General features: G+C 45.0%; 1 protein-coding gene across 1 annotated transcript in view; it reads right to left on the bottom strand.

Annotated features, from left to right (window-relative positions):
• METTL13 (methyltransferase 13, eEF1A N-terminus and K55) overlaps positions 1–23,001 on the bottom strand; it is a 104,746-nt gene that overhangs the window by 18,661 nt on the left and 63,084 nt on the right. The window contains exons 5-7 of the mRNA XM_086957641.1: positions 11,260–11,427; positions 9,840–10,052; positions 7,788–7,919 (exon numbers count right to left, since the gene is read on the bottom strand). Of these exons, the coding sequence (XP_086813767.1) occupies positions 7,788–7,919; positions 9,840–10,052; positions 11,260–11,427 (513 nt within the window). The remainder of the gene's footprint in view (positions 1–7,787; positions 7,920–9,839; positions 10,053–11,259; positions 11,428–23,001) is intronic.

Raw genomic sequence — 23,001 nt, 5'->3', positions numbered from 1 at the left:
GTGCGCGGGGGGTGTGTGTGTATGTGTGCGCGGGGGTGTGTGTGTGTGTGTATGTGTGTGCACGGGGGGGGTGTATGTGTGTGCGCGGGTGTGTGTGTGTGCGCGCGGGGGTGTGTGTCTGTGTGTATGTGTATGTGTGTGTGCGCGGGGTGTGTGTGTGTGTGCGCGGGGGTGTATGTGTGTTTGCGGGGGTGTGTGTGTGTATGCGTGGTGGGTGTGTGTGTGTGTATGTGTATGCGCGGGGGGGTGTGTATGTGTGTGCACGGGGGGTGTGTGTATGTGTGTGCACGGGGGTGTGTATGTGCGTGTGCATGTGTAGGTGTGTGTGCGCGGGGGGGTGGTGTGTGTGCGCGCGGGTGTGTGTGTGTGCGCGGGTGTGTGTGTGTGTGCGCGGGTGTGTGTGTGTGTGGGTGCGGGGGGGGTGTGTGTGTGAGTGTGTGTCTCTCTGCCCCCGCCCCCACAGACCCTAATCGGCTTGTGCACCGGTCTTTGCCACTTGGGAGGGAAAACAACAATAGGTCTCGCTGAAAAGACCTAAAAACGAAATTGCCCGTTTTACGCTCTTCAGGACTTTTAAAATATACTCCCTGCTTACTTTAACATGGCACCCTACCCTTGTGGCACCTAGAGTAGGCCTTAAGGGTGCCCTAAATATAGAAATAGGGCAGTAAAAGACTTTGGAAGTACCTTTAATTCCAAAGTGAAATTGGACATAGTTTTATTTTAAAAGCAGAAAGAGATACCCATCTAGTGGCTGAATTGCCCACAATTAAACTGGAAAATCTTGATCAATCCCGGCTTCCCACCTTGACCAAATTGTGTGAACATAGGCGAAAACCTTTTCACTGAGCATGCTTTTTGTTCACCATTAGAAACACCTTTATATATGCATGTTCAGAACGCACACTGTATAAAAACCTCTTCTGTTTCATTTAATAAACTATACGGTTGCTCTGTGTATAAGAATCTAGGCAACACATAGGGTGCACATGACAACTGACTTGCCTCTTAGTTCAATCATTGTCATAACGGCAAGCAGGGATGCTTGGCCGAGCCTGCCAAGATTGCGTATGTGAAGGAGGAACAGGGGTGGGAGCATACCGCTTCACCTTCCAGCAAAGTTCGCCCCTGGCATTGTGGTAAATGCAGTTTCAGTTACTTGCTTGCATCAAGAGGGTTCAAGTGTTTCGCCACAGTTGGCACAGATATTGCTGATCTCCAGACACGTGTTTCTGGTTCTTTAACCGTCATCAGTAGAGATTACAGTCTTTCAAATTTGGGGTTTGCGGAGTAGGCTGCCAACATCTTTCTCAGGTCAGGTACCTCTCACAGGCATGGGGTGCTTCATCCACGAGCTTGTCAGCTCAATGACTCACAGGAGTACTATTAAACAGGAACAGGGGTGGGAGCACACCGCTTCACCTTCCAGCAAGGTTCGCCCCTAGCATTGTGGTAAATGCAGTTTCAGTTACTTGCTTGCTTCAAGAGTGTTCACCATCAATATCCCATTATGATCCGCACAGCAGATACTAGTTTCAATACTCTAAATGTTCAGGGAATGCACACAGCACGCAAGCGCTATGCCATTTACTCCTACGTAGGTGCTGGCAAGGCACCTTCTGCACCACCACATACACCACATATGCATGAGGGGAGATGATCTGGCTCAAACCCGGGTTCTCATTTCTGGAAACCTGTACGGTGGTAGACACAGATGGAAGGAATGCACTGCTAGAGGGGCTCCTAGATGGCCAACCGATATTAAAAGGCAGCATCTAGGCACTGAATACTGAACAGGGAAAATGTTGGGACGCCCTATCAGGCGTACTAGCACAGTTAAAAAATATTGCCATGGCTCCTATGGGGGGTAACCACAAGGGTGGTCTTGCCTTTATTTAGGCAAGACCACCTTTGTGGTTACCCGAAGGGACCTTGTGTGCTTTCTCCTACAATTTCAAAGTAGACACCAGAGGGGCATGTATCCAACAGATAGTAGGGGTTTGCGTCACACTAGAACACAATTTACAAATGACGGAGAGCAAGCTAGCAATCCTGACAAAGGCCGCGGATGCCTCCACGGCGTCTCCAACTCAGGTCACAGAGGCAAAGACTTTGTATGCAGAATCACTAGCAGATCTGCTAAGATAACTCCCAGGCGGATATCCTGCAGATCCTCTATGATTAATATGCAGGGGTATACAGGACCCCAGGGCAGGATTGTCTGGACCTCGCAGACCGATTTTTAGCCAGCTTAGTCATACCCCAAATTACTCCATCTGACAAGACCTCCCTCGACACAACAATCACAAAAACAGATGTGAAACACACAATTCAAGCCCTTGCATGTAACAAGGCCCCGGGTCTGGACAGCCCACCATTAGAATAATATAGTACGTTCTCCACACTGCTGGTGCCTCAGTTGGAAGACTTGTACAGGGCGGCGCTGAAGGGTGGGGTACTCCCGGGCTCACTGCGTAAATCTTTTCTGTTATTCTTAAAGCCTGATCGAGACCCTACACTACTGACCTCTTATCGACCAATGGCATTGTTGTCGGCAGACTGCAAGATAATCGGTAAGATCCTGTTCGACTGATTCACCCAGGTACTCCCAGCATTGGTACACCCAGACCAGTGTGGGATTTTCCAGGGCAGAAATACCTCCCAAAATATCAGTTGACTGTTCCATGTCCAGGATCAGAATCAGGTACAGCGCCGCTATCCCCTTGCCGCTTGCCTGGTCCTGGACCTGGAGAAAGCCTTTGATACCCTGACCTGGCCATACCTTTTTGCGGTGCTTCAGCGCATGGGAGTACGTTCCACATTTCTGGTATACACAAGACTGCTGTATACGAAGCTCACATCCTGAATGCTGCTATATCTCAGTCCCCTTCCAAGTGGTGCGTGGCACACATCAGGGTTGCCTGCTCTCCCCCCTACTCTTTGCCTTGGCAATGGCAATGGAGCCCCTTGTGGCTCGCCTCCGAGGGGAGGGCAGGAACTGGGGTATCCCATTAGCGGGCACTATTCACAGTGTGTCCCTGTATGCAGATAACCTATTTCTATATGTACAGGACATCACAATGAACCTTGAACCTCTCTGAGCCACACTTGCAGATTTTGCGGCCGCAGCTGGGTTAAGAGTCAATTGGGAAAAATCCACTATTCATCCCCTGAGCCCTGACCTTACCCCACAAGAGATGCAAGTCAGAGATGCTATGCTCCCCTGGCGAGAGCGAGCACATCGTTACTTAGGAATTAGACTCTATCACTCCCCCAATTACCTTTAAAAAGGCACCATTGCAAGGCACTAGCAGGCATATGGGTACCAGTGGGTTTCTGAAAGAGCCTATCTTTGGCCCCCGCCTTGCGAATAGCCCTAGTTAAGATGATCATAGCACCCAGTCTCCTCTACCACTTTGCAAATCTGCCGGTCATTCACCTCTGCTTGTTTTTTTAGGAACTCGACTCTCGGCTTAGTTCCCTCATCTGGGGAAACGGTCGTCTAAGAGTTGTCCTTATCAAGATGCAACTACAAATTGACCAAGGAGGACAAGGGTCCCCCTCCACTGAGGCGTATTTCCTGGCAGCACAGCTCCAGTGGCTATCACGCTGGACAGTAGGGCGCTATCTAGGTGAGTCCAACTGGGAAGCGGTACCCCTGCTCATATCGGTAGTTCGCAGCCTACTCCTTCCAGGAGCCCGACCTGTCTTCACGCACCCACTGCAAGTAGCAGTAGCAGTAGCAGTAGCTAGGTCCTGCATGCTACGGATCCACCGCCTGTCCCAAGAAACTCAGCTGTACATCTCCCAACTACCATTGACCGGCCTTCCCCGGGGCAGAGGTTACTATAATGCCCAAGACATGCTGACCTGGACAGACCACTCGCTCCTCGAAATGGAGTCCTTGTTTGAAGACGGTCAACTTCTCTCATTTGACCAATTAGCAAAGGAAAGTGGTCTCCCATGTGGACAATTCCTTCTTCACTGACAAATCGTCTCGGACGGTCGTCAACTCATGGGCCCCAGACGTCATTAATTACCTGGTTATACAAGGCCATTCGAGAGCTCACAGCCAAACCACTTACCCAACTAAGAGACAAGCAGGAAGAGGAATTTGAGTGGCCACTACAAGACAAGGAGTGGGAACACGCCCTGGAGTACCCACAGAAAGAATCCCGAAACTCGCGGTTTAAAAACCTAAAATATTTCATTCTACACAGCGCATACCTAACGCCGGCACGACTCCAGCGCTTCTACCCAGGGACACAGTTTCTCTGCCCCCATTGCCAGACCCCGCAGTGCAACATTTCAGCATATGTTCTGGAACTGCCCCACCTTGCAACCCTATTGGAACACACTTCACAGCACACTACGGGAGATCACAGGGCCCACTGACATTGCTGCATGGGAGAGGATAGCGCACTAGGTGTGTTCCGGCACGGGAAATAATCCAAAGTCCAGATGGGGTTTGCGTCGCTGGCCCTCCTACTGGCAAAGCGAGGAATCACAATGCACTGGTGAGCTCCAGCAGGGCCCCTGTTGGGGGCCTGGAGGAGAGTGGTCAGCAAATGGGGTACAGTGGAGGACGATGCAATCCGGTACAAAGAGGTGCGAGGAATGCGCTGCCGTTGCATTTCCACATACGGCGCCACACTCCTTCAGTGCTTCTGGTGGAGAAGTGTGGCTCAATGGTTAGAGTGGCAGACCCTGATGCAGAGGTCTAGCCCGGGACCAGGGTTCAATTCCCCGCCTCGGCGGGTCTTGGGCTCAAAAATTCCACTGACCTGATAATTCTCGCCTCGGTGCCTATTCCAATCATGGAGTCCCACTCTGCAACTCTGGGCAATAGCTTGCCTAATCTCCACAACGGCCCCCACAATGCTAAGGATGCCTGGCCTCCACCTTGGGGGTGCCCAGGAGTGGACGCCTCACAGGGAAAGCCAGGATGGGTTCCACAGCAGTATTTGTACAAGCGCCTTGAGACCCTTGCGGGTGAGTAGTGTGCTATACAAGTATCAATTTACATTTACAGAGAAAGAGAAACCACTCACGGCGTCGCCAACCTCTGCAGGGGCGCCAGACTGGGAGCCCCCTACCAAAGCCCCCATTGGGCTCCCAGCATCGTGGAGTCCCTCCCACACCACACATGTACACAGGTGCACACTTGTCAGCCCCCACAGGGACAGATTAGTCATGCATCATGCCTGAGCCCGCACGCCCCACAAGTAACGAGTATTTACCTGCCTACCTATACCCCCACTGCCAACCACCTACCCCCAGTTCGACCCCAAGTAAGTAAGCAGTTAGCTATACCTACTTTTCCACATTTCAAACACACTACAGGGAGGACAACCCCCTCCGAGGAAAAGCAAGTGCCACTTCAGCATTCATAGACCTCATCTTACCTTCAGCTTCTATTCTTGTTCACCTGTAACTATGCCTCCAATTTCATGACATATAATTCTGTAATATGCATATAACCTTGATTAACAACAATGTATAACAATTTTGTATTGTGGAAAACCCAATAAAATGGTTTAAAATAAAACCATGGCAGGGGCAGGAGCATTTCACTTTTATTAAATACTTCTCACTGCAGATATACAATCTGATGTAGTAAGGTGAAACGCTTTTGTGTTTTAAACAAATATGTTTTGGGGAGTTTTGAAGACACCTTGCAATATTCTAACATGATGTTTGTTGTATTATGTATATGGCAAATATTTTCAGGGCTCAGCTCGTGAAATGGATTTTAGAGCCAGAACCGACCTTTGTCTCTGCTCTGCTCTCCCGGTTAATTTGTTGGCTCGTCGACCTCTATTTGCAACCTGGTGCAATAGTTAAAATTTTCATGTTTGCAAGCATATGTTACAAAAAGAAAAAGAAAAAAAAACATTTTCTTCTAAGTGTGGTGGACATATGTTTGCATTAAACATTTTGAATCAAAAACATTAAACATTGCATATAGTGTAATATAATAATCTGGGCACAACCAACTACTATGGTTATTTTGTAAGTAAAAGTGCTTCTTCATTAGCACGTTTGTGTAGTTACGTTGAATAAGAGGCTGAACGGGAGAATGGGTAAAAGCTTGGATTGATGAACTAACAAATGGATGAATGGTAATGAGTTACTAAATGTATGAAGAGTTAATGAATGAGTGAGTACTTAAAGGGATAGCAGATTATGTCAATGAGATGATCCTTAACCTTCAGAATGTGGATTTCTATATGGAGCAAAAAAAAATCATTAAGGAGTTGGGAAAATATTTTCCACAGAATAAATCTAGCTCGAATATTGTTCTATCTTGGTCGACATATAATAAGCTGCAACATACAAGTGAATGGCTGAAAATTTATGGACACATTTTGGGAGACAGGCTGCAAATAAAGATGCCTGATGCTATTAGCAGGTCCAAGCTCTCCTCGCACTATCGCCCCAGGGTGTGCTGTGTTGTCTGCTCTATGGAGATGCCTAATCTGAGGCATCTTTAAGGAGAGTTGAATCCATAGCACTTTTACAGTGAAAATTAACCTTCATAACAATGGCACTGTTTTAAGATTCAGATTCCTGATCTGTAAAGCAATCTCAGAGTTAAAGACCAACATCATCAATTGCACATAATCCGCTTCTCTTGCCACACTCAACAAAACAATGTCAAATGTAGTATCTCAGTTGTATGCTGCTAATTGTAGCAAGTCATTTACTCCTTGTGTGGCCCTCCTATTCCCTTGCTTTGTTTGGGCACAGTTGTGTTTCTGCAGCGTGATCATAGGGTAATAACTTGAAAAGTTGTAATCACTGCTGATTGAGAAGGTAAGAAAAGGGCATAAACCTTAAATGATCAAGTCCCAAACTTAATTACTAAAAGCTTCCAGCATGTTGCTTTTGTGACAATGTGTCTTGTAGTTCAGAGGACTAATACATCCAGTGCTGGGTTCTGTGTTTCACCAGGTAATCATAGGTTCAAATACATTCTTGTGGCTCTACTTACCCTTTTATCTTTCCATGACTAATCAAATGAGTTGAGTAACAATAAACATGCTATCTGTGTCAATTGCTTTTTGGTGGTGAGAGTGTGCTTTACAGAAAGACTGACGTTATGTGTAATCAGATTAAGAAAAGGTCACTGGTAAGAAACCAGTGTTTAGGAGGTAGGTAAACAATGTAAGACGGGACACACATTTTTTCACCAACAGTTCCTCTTACATGGGGCTACCCCAAAGCTCAAGACACATTATCACCCAGGCCCTCATCTCCAGCTGACTGGCCCATGGCAACACCCTCTATGCAGGGATTGCATCTTACCTCCTCTGACAACTACAGACCATACAGAACGCCACAGCCAGAATTGTCCTGGATCTCCCTTGACGAACCCACATTACCTCCTACCTCAGGGAACTCCACTGGCTCCCTGTACAGAAAATATGCCAGTTCAAGCTCTGGACCCATGGATACAAGGCCCTAGACAACTGTGAACCTGCCTACTTGAACCACCGCCTGAGCTTCCATCAGCCCACCAGACATCTCTGCTCTGTGTATCTTTCTCTAACCCTCACCCTCCCACATCTGACCTAGCAGATGCAGAGTTCGCTCCTTCGAACAACCTAGCAGCAAAGACATAGTACAAGCTACCCTTTCACCTACAGACCTCCCCATCTCTTCCAGAGTTCGAAAAGTCCCGGAAGTCCTTGCTATTTGGGCGGCTTATCATCTGGATCTTGCCATCGCCTGGATACCTTCACAGGTGACAAGTAGTGCTCTACATCTACTGACTGATTACATACCTTCAGGAGCCAGGACTTGGCATACTCTCCGCAGGAAGGCTTCCTCCACAAAGGCGGGTGGGGGGCAGCTGATCCCAAGGCTTGGGTCCTTGCTGTCCACATCGAACATAATAACATCAAAGCAACGGTCACCTGGGAATACAAAACCAGATTTGTAGTCGCATCTTCTTAGGGATCTGAAAACATTCAAGCAAAAGGATTCAGCTTTTAGGATTTCTCTCTCTTCTAGTAATTTTCTTTGTTTGCCATTGCACGTTTCAGAGATTTGCTGTTTCATTACCAGTGCCTTTCATATCTTACTGCTTCCATGACAAAGACGGACACATGGAAACTGCAGTGTTCCTGAACCGGACCTCAACAACCACTGCACCGACAACTTACCCAGTAACGTTCAATTCACTATATGTGGTGTGTTTCAATATGTAAATAATTTATTTAGGTCAATGCATCCTGTATGCAATACACATATTTTTTTTAATTCTATAACAAACTCACAGGTGACTAGACGGAACAAATATCCAAAGGGAAAACTTAACAATGAACCAAAGGTAGAAAACTGACAATGAAATACAGCTGGCTACTTAAAACAATCTCTATTTCCACTGTACTAATCTAGAAGCAGACAATATAGCCTTCCTTACAACAAGCATTACTTGTATTAGAAAAAGCAGCTTCTTTAAAACATCATATTTGCTGATATTCTCCAGGTAATGCAATTTCGTTCTTATTGTGAGAAATAGTTTTATAGAGCTATGGGAGAAACATGGCAAAGGAACATGAAAAGAGAATGATTTGGCAAAAGTTCAGAACACGGAGGGCTTTTTTTGCTAGGAATCTAGAGACTGATTTATCAAGGGTTTTCCCCATTCTGCCTGTTTCAAAATTGCATTAGTACACATGGGCTCGAGTTCGAGTGGAGAACTTACAGAAAAGCACTGCTCGACTGAGCACCTCGTAATGTTCTTCCCTCAGGTGGAAAAGCATGGTCGGAAAAAGATGATGTTAAGACAAAGTAATGTATTTCTAGTAGGACGAGTGGGCAAAATAAGACAGCGTTGAGAGTGACTCAGCCAGTAATCCCTGCACTGGAGTAGTGCGATATCCTTTCCCACATACAGGAAGGGCTTATTTTGGCCCTTTACACTCGGTCAGTAGAGACACCCCACACAGTGATGGCTCCTTGTGAGAGCAGGTGCCACTTGTACACACAAACCGCATTAAGCCACTCAAAAACGGGTCCTCATGGTTACTCCAGGCAGGAGTAGTTAATCTAATCCAGGTTTTTCTTTGCATTATTATAATTGCAGTCCTATTTTGATATAAATTCAGGGCGACAAGTGCCATAATATTAAGAAAAACTCTGAACTTGCCAGGTGTCTTATGCATGGACTCAGGGAAACTGTAAAAAGTTGGTCTAAATGGGAGTAGTGTACGCCTTCACAGCTCCAGTTGGCTACAGGGAGTCAGGGATGTGGGGCTGCTTGCCACAGAAGACAGACAAGAGTTTTACCTGCCAGGGATTTCTTTTGGCAGGCATCCCTGCCGACCGCAACCCGATTTTGTAATGGGGCATTCGTTTTTGTAAACTACTCCTGTAATTTAGTGGAAGATACCCTTCTCTGTTGTAACAAACTGTCTAAAGGGAGAACTTGAGCCAGAGAATTTTGCACCCATCAGTCAAATCTAGTACTACAAGTCAAAGAAATGGGTGAGAATCTAAATCTAATTCTGCATTCTTACCTAGGTTGATCATAAAGAGATGCAATCAGAATATGTTGCAGTAACCATGTATAAGAAAATTTGTATTGATTTGAAAAAACACTCTTGAACTCGGGCTGCACCTCAAATGACACACTTATCCCTAAAATGTTTGTTTAGCTCTCTAGATTAGGAATAACCCCATTTTTGAACACGTTTGTCTCTAAATTGATCGGAACTCTAACAACCCATTCTGGAATTTTCATGACTTTGGAACAAGGCCTCTTTCAATAATCCCTTTCAAGACTGCTAGACCACCCTACTGGTTCCATTAAACTGGCAGCCAGTTCTTACCTTTCGTTGCCAAGCTGTTGAGGTATTCTAGACCATCCGCAATGTGCACTTTCATCCGGTCACCCTGGCAAAAACCAAACCACCTGCAGGCCACTTCCAGCATGGAGGGGTCGATTTCCACCACGTCTACCCGGGACTGCGTGAAGTAGTCGTGGATGAAAAGAGGCAGGCTCCCTCCACCAAGACCAATCACTAGTGCTGTAAACTTGCTGCCTGAAGGAACAACAAGTGTCAACAGGCATGGATAGATACATTGTTTGAACAAACATTTATAAAGTCATTAAGATTTATTTACAACTTCTTTTTCTTATCCCTTTTCCCTGCTCACCATGTTTCTTCATATCAATCTTTACTGAATTTGGCATTAACTCCTCGCTGTACACAAAATCTAAGCTTAAGGTAGAGACACGTGTGCATCTTTCAGTGAATAGACAGTGTAGGTAATCTTCTTGGTGCACCCCTATTCAGCAATGTGTAGTTATTCTAGAGGGCAGGATTGTGGGGTCGTCTTCTCTGAACAGAGGTGCATGGGAAGTGTTTTCTCCTCCAGGGGTTCGAGCGTCACCTTATGGATGAGATGTGTAGAGGCTGCTTCCATGAGCAATGTGGGTCTCTGCAGAGGTGTGGAGCGGCAGATGGTCCTTTACGAGCAACATAGCATCCCATGTAGTGGAGAAGGGGGGACGGTTGAACCCTACAAACTCTATAAAACCCTGCAGGTCACCATTGTACTCTGTGCCCTGCAGAAGCCATGTGGTGCCACAGCTAACAAGAGGTAAGATCCGTGCCCTTTGCAAGCAAGAGTGTCTCCTGCAAGTGAGAATTTGGCTAGGTATCCTACCGGAGCACTGTGGTGTCTCCAATGTGGGCAAGAGGTTACAGAAAATCTCTCTTGGAATATTACGGTTTGACCTTCGACAATGTTAAAGTGACTATTTACAGTGAGTGATGTGGTACCCTATAAGAAACAGAGGGTGAAGCAGTTGTTTACTACGATTAATGTGGCACAAATTATCAGGCAAACCGTGATATGCTATAAATGTAATTGACAATTTCAGTGCACCATACCTTTCTGGGAAAATAATACCACACAGTGGATTGTTAACACTCAGCCCTGAAAATGGTGAATAGAACCTCTAGACTGATGGATGAGGGGCCAAATCAGTAGTTTTCTACGTATAAGGGAGTATGCTTCTATAGCACGGGCTGTGGGGGCATCACAACAATAAAGACGATTCATCTTTAAGAGGTCTTTGAAAGTCCATGCTTTTGGCAACAATATTTCCCGACATGGTCTAATGAGGACAGTTTAGAGTAATGCTCAAGCATAGCTCAGTGTGACTGCACCTTCCATATGACAAGTAGAGGTTGAGAGAATGTGTATGTGGACGTTCCTTCTCCCGGGTTCCTGCCCTCATACCTGGTAGCTGCTCTGGGTTCTTTAAAATCACCAGCCCTGCCAGCATGGCCTTGTGATGCTCACAGCAGAGGTGGCTCTTGTCTACAGCCCCGATCTTAGGAGCCATGGTGTCCCCAGGAGCTGTTCCCTCTGTGGCTTTTCGCCGGTCTTTCTTCTTCTTCTTTTGGGCTGCACACATTTTGGAGAAATAAAGATACTGTTATTTAAGGGCAGTTGTTATTGCATTTATTTCTGTGAATGAAACAACAGCACACGACATAGAGCAGGGAACAAAGTATAGCGCACTGACGAATCATCCCAAATTCAAAGCGTCTGGCACCCTACGATGAAACACATTTCTTGTGAAGAAATACAATTGAGAAGAAGGGCAAAGGTATACATCACTATCAACCTATACTCAACCTATAGCCTTGCTCATCAAATTGTCAGGCCAGGCTCTGCTGCTAGATTCAGAGACATGCCCACCCACGGGGCTGTAAGAACACTACCTGCCAATGCTGTCAATGTACCATCACCAGTGCATGTTCTAGGTGGAGCAAAAGCTTCAATAAAATGATGTCAAATAGCCATTTTCGGTTTATACGAGTCTCAAACTCTCGTATTTCTTACTTACTTTTATATACACTTAAAGCAGTTTTGTATGTTCTTCTTACATTAACGTTAGGATAGCATGTTGTTAAATTTTGTTTGTGTTACGGACCAAAACTGATGTCAGAAAATTATCCTGCTCGAAAAGTAAGTTATTGTGATTAAAGTTGAGTTTTTGCCGAATGAGCCAACCTCGTTCTTCCTTCCCCATCCCCCTTGCAGAATATCTTCAAGGGGGATGACCAGGTTTTGGTCAGGACCCAATGAATGTTGTGGAGGCGACCTTAACATTTGGCAATCCACATAATGTAAAACGAAACCTTAATAAACAGATTTTTTTACACCTGGGCACATCAGTTGCATTCAACTCCCGCTATCCAGTCGGGGTGAACACATGCACACTATGGCCAGATTATCAGTGGGATAATTCCAGGGGTGCAGCAGATTTAACATAAATCTCCGAGATCTGATCCATGCTCATAAAGGTGTACTGTAATTTTCTCCGTCACTTGTAATCATGACCCATCAAAAGTGACAGAACTTGTTAAATATTTATGTAAACAGAGGAAGGCTGGCCATGGTTAGTTAAGCACCTTCAGTTCCTGTGAATGTGAACAACAGGTGGAAATTCGCTTTTTCTGGAATGGCAAAATGGTATTCTTCACTTAATATACTTCTTGGGCTTAGTGTGAAACCAGAATCCAGGCTTGATCAACAACATACGCCTGGGAGCACCAGTTCTCAAAATACTGACAGAAATTGAATATTTGTTCATAATCGAGTGAACAGACTTATTTTGGAAAGAAGCATACTTGAATACAAATTTGTAATATTGACAAATGAAACTGCTTGTACTCATTTAGTTTCTAAATATGCACTTAACGCACACAACCGTGCAGTGTTCGTGCTCATTCATGAAATCTCTACAATACCCAAGAGCCTGGAAGCCCTTTTAAACACTTCATAAATGTTGTCTTAAATTTTATATGCTCAAGTACAATAAATCAAGCTACGTTTGCTCTTCTTTGAAAAAAAATGTACTATGACAATATACCAATTTAGTTTGGTTGAAACAAAAACAAAAAATTAAGCAATTTTGTTCTACATCTTCAAAGTTATGTTTTTTTGTGGATCTTTTAAATGAATTTATGGAGTTCACCCATATCGTATTCAGTGAGTCATGAGCAAATATATTTTACTTAAAGTCGTTAATTTGTAGTAGGTGAGGTTCATGTGTATATCTTTGAGTTGTGCTATGGCACTGCCCCCCAGGTTACAATAACTTTAGTTTCCTGACCAAATGCCACAACTAGTGACCGGTCTGTGATCACATAGTCATAAGTGATGACTCTTAGGTGGGTCTACAGAAGTAAATTGGTTGTCCTCACCTTTCCTCCCAGCCCGCCTTAACCCTCAGCAACTTCATACCCAAACACTAAATATTTATATAACAGGACTACTATAACTGCTTTGAGCCCCTTTACTGTGTCCAGCCCCTGGTTATGGACCCCTAGCTTCAATACCATCCACCTGCCCACCATGCCACGGGCCACAGGAACCTTGGTCCACCAGGAAGGGGCTGGATGGCTCTAAACCTGCAACACATCCTAATTCTCACCTTTAACCCCTTGTATGCTGGTGACGAACCCCAGCCGTCATGCACTACGGTGCTCGTGTGCTGATGACGGCTGGGGTTCGTCATGGCCCTCCCCTGTTCGTTTGTTTACCGCACAGCGGCGGAAACGGGCCAGCAGCGAAGGGGTTAAGTCTTAGAACCTGCTGAAATTGATGAGACGACGGGTTCAGCTTCTAAAACCATTGAGAATGTTTTAGATTCAGTTTCAGAGAATAGGTCATCTTTCAAACCCTCAAGAGGAACCTCAAGAGACACTTCTTCCACTATTTCAATGTCTTCACAGCACAATTGACCCTTACAAAGCAGCAGTGTCATCCCAGACTATTGTCAGGCATGGGCAAAAAAGGTCACTGATTATTAATCACCTATTGCTGGGGTCAAACATTCCCCCCCAGTATTACCCACATCTTTCTTTTCTTCAAAACCAAATATCACTGTATTTAGATTTATCACTTGGTGCTTTTTAAATAATGCATAGGTTGTATCAGCAGCAATTCCAAGAGAAATGTGTATTAATACGTGTATCGATACATACATTTAGAAGAAATGAGAGTGCTAGGGTGCAATTTGGAGGAAACCAGTAATATGCAAAACTTCACCAAGCTTTTGAATACAAAATCCATGGCAATAGGGAACTGACCGTGAACTGGAATGAATTCGCTGGCTGGTGTCCCGGCCCCAACTCCTGTGATGAAAGGCAACAGCTTACACATTACATGGCTCACTAAGCTAGGTCAAAAGAAAGAACAGTGCAAGCTGGGAACAGCCTGGCAAAGATACTCGATTGTCCGAAAACAACACAAACTGCAGTGTCCAGAAAATCACAAAGCGGCATCCAACAATTGTTGCAAATAAGACAAAAACCAGAAAACCAGCAAAAATAAAGGACATGCTGCCGGATCAAAAATTAGGCGTCCACAATCCTAACCAGGCACAGACCCCTCAGCACCTCCCAATTTAAAGTGTCAGAGGGTGTTGATCTTCAGGTCCCTGCCACTAAATAAGACATACAGATGTTTTTACTGAATTTAGGAATGAGATCACCTTGCTTTGACCAGATTTATGAGTCTCCCTTAGAATTGGATCACTTTCACCTCAACCAAAAGGCGTACAATCTGGCAGAACAGTTACATGAAAGAGATGAGCAGGCTCTCTGAAAGATCTCCCTGCAGCAACACCACCGACCATGTGCTACATAAACTGGATGACACTGAAGATTGCTCCAGACAGCATACTATATGCTTCAAAGAAATCAGCAAGGAAGTAGGTGATAAATACTTAAGAGGCCCAATTCCATACTCTTCTCCCGTTGCTTCACATGCCAGAAGATATAAACATCCAACTAGTCTGGGGGCACAGAGCATACACTTTGTTCCAGTAAGAGAACAACCTTTCACCAGTTGACCCGACACACGCCTACTTCATCCAAGACAAAGAAAAGATCATCTCAGAAGTCATAAAACTAGAACCAGTACTTTTCAGAGGTGATACAATACAATTCTACCAAGACGTTTCATGTTAAAACGCTGGCAAGCTGAAGAAACGTTAAAGAAATCACTTCTTACCTCCAGAAAGAGGATGCCTTGTTGCTGGGGTTACTCTTTTCCCCTGCACTTCCCCTTTAATGGAAAACGCCAAGCAGTAAAGTGGGTGCACAAAGCAAAGTCAGCACCAGGCAGGCAGGCCACAACGCACTCACCTCCACAGTTGGATCATATCCGTCCCAGAGAAACAAGAGGCGAATGTCACACCGTGAAATCGAATAAAGAGCACAATGGGAGCCGCTGACTTAGTTGACTACTAGAAGAAGAGACCAGGATCCGGCCTTCAGAAAAAGTAGATTGAACAGTACAAAAAAACTTCAGAGGTTTTGCAGTTTAAAACATACCATATCAACCAATATCATTTTGAAAATGCAAGACTGGATAAGCTAACGGGAAGTCATGGGGCGAAGGCCCTGTGGAGCTAGTACCCTACTTTACCGTTAACATGAGCTGGCCACAAGGACTCCTTGGCCAATGGTGACTCAAAAGCAACTGATTACATTGTTTGGGTCTCATTCATTTACATTGCTAGTTTAGGTTTTTGTTTCAGGAACATTGTTTATCCAGTTATATGCATGGAGTTGGGAAGAGAAATGATGTCTAACAGGCAAAGGTGGTCAGAATCATAAGGCAGAAACCCAATTGCAAAGAGGGATTGTAGGAAAGTGGACTATTATGTGGTGTCGGAGTTAGACCTCACCATGTAATACTATCACAATACCCCAAAGATGGTCCTTGGATTCAGACTAATAAAACCTTAGCTCTGTCCTGGTAGAGTGGCAAAGAGCAGTTAGGCTTTTATGGAGGAACATAAGTTGAGAGTACCAACATGGATGATAAGTAATTGTTACGACTTGAGGACTACAACACCAATTTATAAAAATAGAGTGTAATTTTAGCTTAATGTACACATCAGAATGAACGAAATAGCATACACATAACCGAAGTTATGGATTTTAGAACCAATATTAAATCAGTGCAAAATTCATAAAAAATATAACCGTGCGGTCAATGGCAAAAACCACTAATGACAATCTGTCACTGCAGGTTGAGTTACGTGGAACCCTTACAAAGTAAATCTCATGCAGGTCCCTGGACCAGGCCACGACTGTCAAATCAATTTTACCTGGCCTGTGGAGTCATACTGCACCCAGGTCCCAGTGACTATATTGTGTAAACCCCCCCTTGGATAACTGTGGAGTAGGGGTGCAGAGTCGTCCTGGTTGTCCCTGGTGCTGAACGGAAGCCACGGGGGGCTGATTTTACTGCTTACACGTGCTTCGAGAAACAGAATGCAAAAACAACAAATGTACAGCTGCTGATATCGGATGAACATTGCACGGTGTTACCTATAGATGCAGCGTCAAGTGTGGGGGTTAGTAACTGGATTGGTGACCAACAAGCACTGGCAGCAGTAAACACATTGACAAGGTACTGCCACTTCATTTGGTCCTGGGGAATGCGGTAGCAGCCTGAAACTTTGTGGCAGATGAGACTTCAACTCCCACAAGGCACTGGACCACCTGGATTTGGGCAAACCCTCGAAGGGCCCGATGGCCAGTGATTCTTTAGATCCGGTGAGCGTTTTTGCCTGCAGTTTGCAGGGGAATCGGGTCACTAGTCCAGGGGAGACTGATGGTGGTTCTGGCATCGACAGAGGTCTCTCTCTCTCTCTCTCTCTCTCTCTCTCTCTCTCTCTCTCTCAAGGACTGAAGAGTTTTAGCCAAGAACGAGGCTTGTTCACTCTGTTCCAAGTTTGTTGCCACAAGGACAAAGAATCCCTCTTTTGCTTTGGTCGTGTGGGTAAAGTCCCATTATTGGTAACATAGGTCTGATCTTGCCCTTCCTCGATTCAAGTTGTTCGAATTGGAGGTTCTGGTTTCGGGGGAGGGAAGGGGTTCCTTAAATTCTAGATTTAGGTATGTGGGAGGTAGTTGCCCCCGAGGTGACCACCTCCGTGTTGTAGGTCATCTTTTCTACCCATAACCCTCTATTCTGTCATTCCGAAAGATGGTAGAAATCAAATTATGGTGTGCAGACCAGACTGGTCACCCTAGAGATGTGGCTAGCCTTCTGAGGGTGCGCTTCTCCTTGCTTAGCTAATTTCCCACCTGCCCTGGGAAAATTTGCAGGTGGCAGGAAGAGGGCTGTTTCCTCCACTGGGAGTAAGTCATGATGTATATCAGAGGCAGTGTAGCGTTTGAGGCTCACCGTCTTGCTGTGCCACTTCACCAGCCTGTTTGGTAGGAGGAAGGCGTAATCTCCTTCCTGCCCAAACCGTTGTTACAGACTCCTGCGAGTGATCACACTGCAGGCAGGAGGACAGAATCCAGTCTTAGTGGCAGCAGGTGCGGAAAAAACGTGCTTGCCAGCTAAAGCACAAAGAAGCTGGAGCAACCAGGTGGCCAAACTCTAATGTAGCCCGCTGAGTGCATGCTACATTGTTTGATAACAAACATGACATATTATAGCGTTACCATGACAGAGCTGCTAACCTCGAGAATGCCCGGGTGGCAGCCTACGGTGTCATATCGACTGCTGACACATAGTAGTTTACAATGGATGACTCAATATAGAGACATATAGGCTTGCACTTATATGTCCTCTCTTTTTATACACAGCACCGTGCCTTCTGGGCTGAGAAGGCCTATCTTCGGAGTGCCCAACATATATAAAAGACAGTGTATTTGACTGCACCACACATGGCAAAGGCACAGTCGACTTCAAGCAGTAGGCAGTCCTCCTGCACTCTGCAATGGCAGGCCTGCTGTCAGTAGTTTGCTTGGTTCACCCAGGATAGCACAAAACTGGGGGTAAAGTCTTTGCCAATTTGGTATTACCAAGTCGAACATAACAGTTTTTGAGATAGCACAGGCACTTTGATCTCAACAGCAGACTCCAGCGCACTATCAGAGCCATAACCATCAGCATTTGGAGTAAAAAGTGTGTGTGTGGGGTTGGGAGGGGTGGGGGGGGGGGCTTATGTGACAATCCAAAAAGGGCACTTTCCTACAAGGATGAAATGCATTGACCTGCCTATAGTTACGAGGAATGAGGAATCAACGCTGTATGTACATAAAGGGGTCAAGATGGGTGTTCACTTAATATTAGATTAGTGGACTGCTATCCATCATCTCTATAAACGCAAAGGGCCTTAATTCTCATGACAAGTGCAGAGCGATCCTCCAGTGGCTGAAACAAAGAGGTGGACATAGCCTTCCTTCAGAAAATGTACCTCGAATATGTACCTGATAAAGGTCCTTCTGCTTCCCTCACAATTTCATGTTAATAACAAAAGTACTTACAAAATGGGTGGCCGTTCTTGTCCGTAAATGTCTAGATTTCACCTTCGAATCCACATGCTTCCCTCACAATTTCATGTTAATAACCAAAGTAATACAAAATGGGTGGCCGTTCTTGTCCGTAAATGTCTAGATTTCACCTTCGAATCCACATTTTCTACCAAAGATGGGAAATCAATAGGAATGAAGGGCAAATTAGGGGACACAACAATAGCAATAATTTTAATTTATGCTGCTGTGCAGATTTTGCCCCCTCACCCCCCCAGTTTGCAAACTTGGTAATGTTTATACATAAATGATAAAATATTTCAGCATTGTTGCATATGCATAAATTCAGACACTCATCAAATACAATATAAAAAAAAACTAAAAGATGGTTTCCTGTCTACGCGTTTCGACACAGGTGTGTCTTCCTCAGGACTGTACCATCGTATTTCTGTAAGACATGTTTAAAAAGATATATTTACAAATTTATATTTAACGTGCAAAAAACTGTTTGTATTTTGGATTACAATATCATGTGTCAAAAGCTTGTGGTTTTCATATTATTGATAATACCGCTCATAAACATATATGATGATGTACAGATTTACATAAAAGACCTCATTTATACATATATATACACATCTCCATCAAATTTACACAACTCTATTTACATAATTACAACATCGAAACGCGTAGACAGGAAACCATCTTTTAGTTTTTTTATATTGTATTTGATGAGTGTCTGAATTTATGCATATCAATTTTTATCATTTAATCATGTCCTATAAAAGGAATTAAAATGTATCTTATGTGCAAAAACAGTTGTTGATCACCGTTATTTTGTTTGGCAAATGCCAGTATTCATGTGCTAGTGGTTATTAGAGATTTGCCTGGGTGTTATATTCACATTAATCAAACAGAGGTTTCACCACACGTGCTCAGAGAGTTGCAAATAAAATGGCGCAAATTAGATCAGCTTTTTATGAAGGATGCAACCACATTTTTTGGTATATTAAGCAAACACACTGCAAAAAAGGGGACAGAGCAGAGAGACGCTTGGCATATAAACGAAGGCCGATGAATTCACAAAACCTTATAAGAGGAAAGAATTTATAACCAGGGCACTAAACTCATGTCCACACCAGAGACTTTAGATGCATTTGTCTCGTTCTAGCCCTCTCTTTTTAAAGGCCTGCTGGTGCATCCAATCAAACAAGATGATTATGTCCGTAATTACACTCCCCCAGATTTCTATGCAGACCTGGCAGCATTAGAGGAGGAAATTATAGCTGAGAAAGTTAGAGAAGTAATAAAATGCATTCCTAGTTTAAAATCCCTTGGGCCAGATGACTTAAGTCTCATTCTACAAAGTCTATGCATCTCTTTTAGCTGGACCACTTTCAAAATATTAATCTATATTCTGACATCCAGGATTGTATGAGAAACCGTCCCTACCTCTCATCTTTCACTCCTGCTCAAACCTAACAAAATTCCACTGTCCTGTGGCTTTAAACTGTGGGGTAAACTATTTGCTTCTGTTCTAGTAACAAAGCTTCACACTATATGGTCCAAATTGATTTCCACACAACAATCTGGCTTAGTTTGAAATAAAAAAAAGAGCAGGAGACAACCCAAGACTAGCAGTGACCCTAGGATAAACAGCCAAATGAAATAAGCTTCTCTCGCTTGATGAAGAGTAGACGTTCATCAGGGTTGACAAAGTGCTTCATAAAATTAAAATAGACCCAATAATGAAAACCGTCCTCCAATCCCACCACAAATAGCCCTTTACTAAGATCAACTAGAAGCTCAATAATGAGGGAAATAAGACAAGGAAGCCCCCACACACCCTTAATGTTTGCACTATAAATGGAACCTCTGTTACAACACATTTCTTATATTCCATACATTAGTAGGATTAGGTTAGGAGACACTGAATATAAATTGCAGCTGTTTGAGAAAAAGGTCCTTTGTTTTATAACCAACCTGAATCATTCCGAAGCACCCTACAAAATGAGCTGGACCAGTCTGCAGAAGAAAATTAATTACTTTAAGTTACAGGGACTGGGATTTGCAGACCCACAACACAACAGTGGAGAAGTGTGGCTCAATGATTAGAGCGGCAGACCCTGATGCAGAGATCTAGCCCGGGACCAGGGTTCAATTCCCCGCCTTGGCGGGTCTTGGTCTCAAAATTCCACGGACCTGATAAGTCTCGCCTCGGTGCCTATTCCAATCATGGAGTCCCACTCTGCAACTCTGGGCAACAGCTTGCTTAATCTCCACAACGGCCCCCACAACGCTAAGGATGCCTGGCCTTCACCTTGGGGGTGCCCAGGAGTGGATGCCTCACAGGGAAAAGCCAGGATGGGTTCCACAGCGGTATTCGTACAAGCGCCTTGAGACCCTTGCGGGTGAGTAGTGCGCTATACAAGTATCAATTTACAATTTACAACCCCTGTTCCCCTTAGAGTGAAAGCGTGGGTGGCCGCACATTGTCATTTATCGCCGCACAGGGGTGCCTCCAGAGCTTGCATTACAAAGGGTCTTTCTGCTGATCAGCAGGAGGGCTTTATATGGGCATCTGATAATCAACAAAGACACCGTGCCAGCAATAAAACAAGCATTTGCAATGCAATCGGTCACGCCTTGGGGATCTTATATGTATTTAGATATGCAGCACATTAGCCTGGGTGCTGAAACATCTACTGCTCTTTAACATGGAGGGAAAGTAAGCAGCAAACTGCGTGACACGCCAGGTATGGGATCACATGGAGAGAAATATTGCCTTTTAGAAGGAAATGGTATAGTCCAAAGCTGTTTTTAACAAAAAATCAGGGCCTTCTGTGGTCATATCACTGAAAATACAAGATTTGACAAGAATATTATTGTCTACGGGTGCTAGAGGAAGACAATTTCTATGGACTGGATTCTAGAGAAGGCTAAAGTGATTCTGGTATTTTACTGACCTCTGCTGGTCGTTTTCTAGCAAGAAAGTTAAATCGAGGCAGTTGGCAGAAATTTTTTAAAAAGTAGTTCCTCAGCAGGAAGCAATTCTGGTATTTTACGGACCTCTGCTGGCCGCTTTCCACAAAGACAGTTAAATAGAGGCAGTTTAACAGAAAAAAAGGCCCTAGGCGGAAGCAGACAAGTGCTAGGGCTGATCTCCAGTGCCCCCAAAGTACATACAAATATAAGTATATAATTGTAAGTATATACTAAAGTATATACAAGCGGTCTCGAAAGCTCGACCTAAACACAGGGCAAGCGTAACTGGCTTGCTTAAGTTAATGCACAGCAAAATGGACAACACTTGAGCCCTCTGGAGGCAGATTACTGTGAGCTGCTACGGTTGTGGCATTAGTCTGTTGTGATCTCGTTTTTTTTTTTTAGGTCTAGGGCCTAGCGTACACTGCGCAGCAGTGTCGCGCAGCCAGAGTCCTTTTCTCCGGGTTCTGAAAATGGACCTAGGAATTCCTCGAAGCTCGTGCGTGTTGTTTCCTAGGTCTATTTTCATTTGCCTTTGCGTGTGTGTACTTTTAAAACAGAACACGCAATAGGCCATGGGCGGTCATGTAGCTCCGCCCATGGCCTATTGGTGTCTGTTACGTGCACCAAAGGCCATAGGTCTTCAATTATCGCAGGCAGACGCGACCGCGATAATTGAAGACATATGCTCGCAGTGGCGCGCACGTGCGCACCACTCGCAGGTTTTTTTTTTTTTTACAAAAACGATCGAATCTCCAGTATAACATTTATAACTGTGCCCCATTTAATTTATTATTCTTTAGGTATTGTTGGTTAAATGTATCGTGTGGGTCTGGCGTATTTATTTTATTTTTTTTTCAAAACCATTTTATTATGAGTTCAAGCAAGTTTCAGCACAGTCCTCCACAATCAGGAGGAGACTGTCAACGACAGACAAGAGTAAACACAGCAGTGACATAGCATTGAACCCAGTGTTATAGAATGAGAACTATCGAACAACCCCCGCCCACCCAGCCCCAAGAACACCCACCTACCCCGCCTATCGCTACCCACCCCTTATCCCACCCTAACCCAGTGCACGTGATTACAGTTCAGCAGCATAAGATGACATACAAGGCGGAGCCGGCCAGCAGCCTAGGGTGCGGGATCCGCATCCGGCGGTAGTGCATCGTTGATGTCCAGGGGGGGTTCAAGGGACAGGCCCCTGTAGTCTGCCCAACGTTTCCATATTTTATAGTGTTTGCGGGGACACCCGCGAGCTTCGAAAACAGGCTTCTCCAGGCCCATGAGGAAGTCCAGGCCCGCCTTCCAGGCCCCAAGAGGGGGGGCGCGTTCGCTCTTCCAGGCCTGTGCCAGATCTCTTTTCGCCACCACAAGCCCCAACAACAATAAATGGCGCTTGTAAATGTTGCCCTCAACGTTCTCCAAAACATGAAGAAGGCCCAGCCTAGGGGTACGGGGCAGGTCCCACCCCAACACCCCAGACAAGCAGTCCCAAACCCCGGCCCAAAACCGGGACAGTCTCGCACAGGTCCACACAGTATGAAAAAGGGTGCCCCTTTCAGAACCACACCTCAGGCACTCCGGAGCGGCAATAAGGCCCGCCCGCCAAAGACGGTCTCTAGTATAATAAGCACGGTGGAGGTATTTGAACTGGATGAAGTGGAGGCGGATGGCTATAGCAGCACCACGGGGAGAT

Source organism: Lissotriton vulgaris, chromosome 1_1, assembly GCF_964263255.1.
Source record: "Lissotriton vulgaris chromosome 1_1, aLisVul1.2, whole genome shotgun sequence".
NCBI lineage: Eukaryota > Metazoa > Chordata > Amphibia > Caudata > Salamandridae > Lissotriton > Lissotriton vulgaris.
Note: the sequence above shows the minus strand (reverse complement) of the source record. Positions and strands in the feature narration are given on the sequence as shown.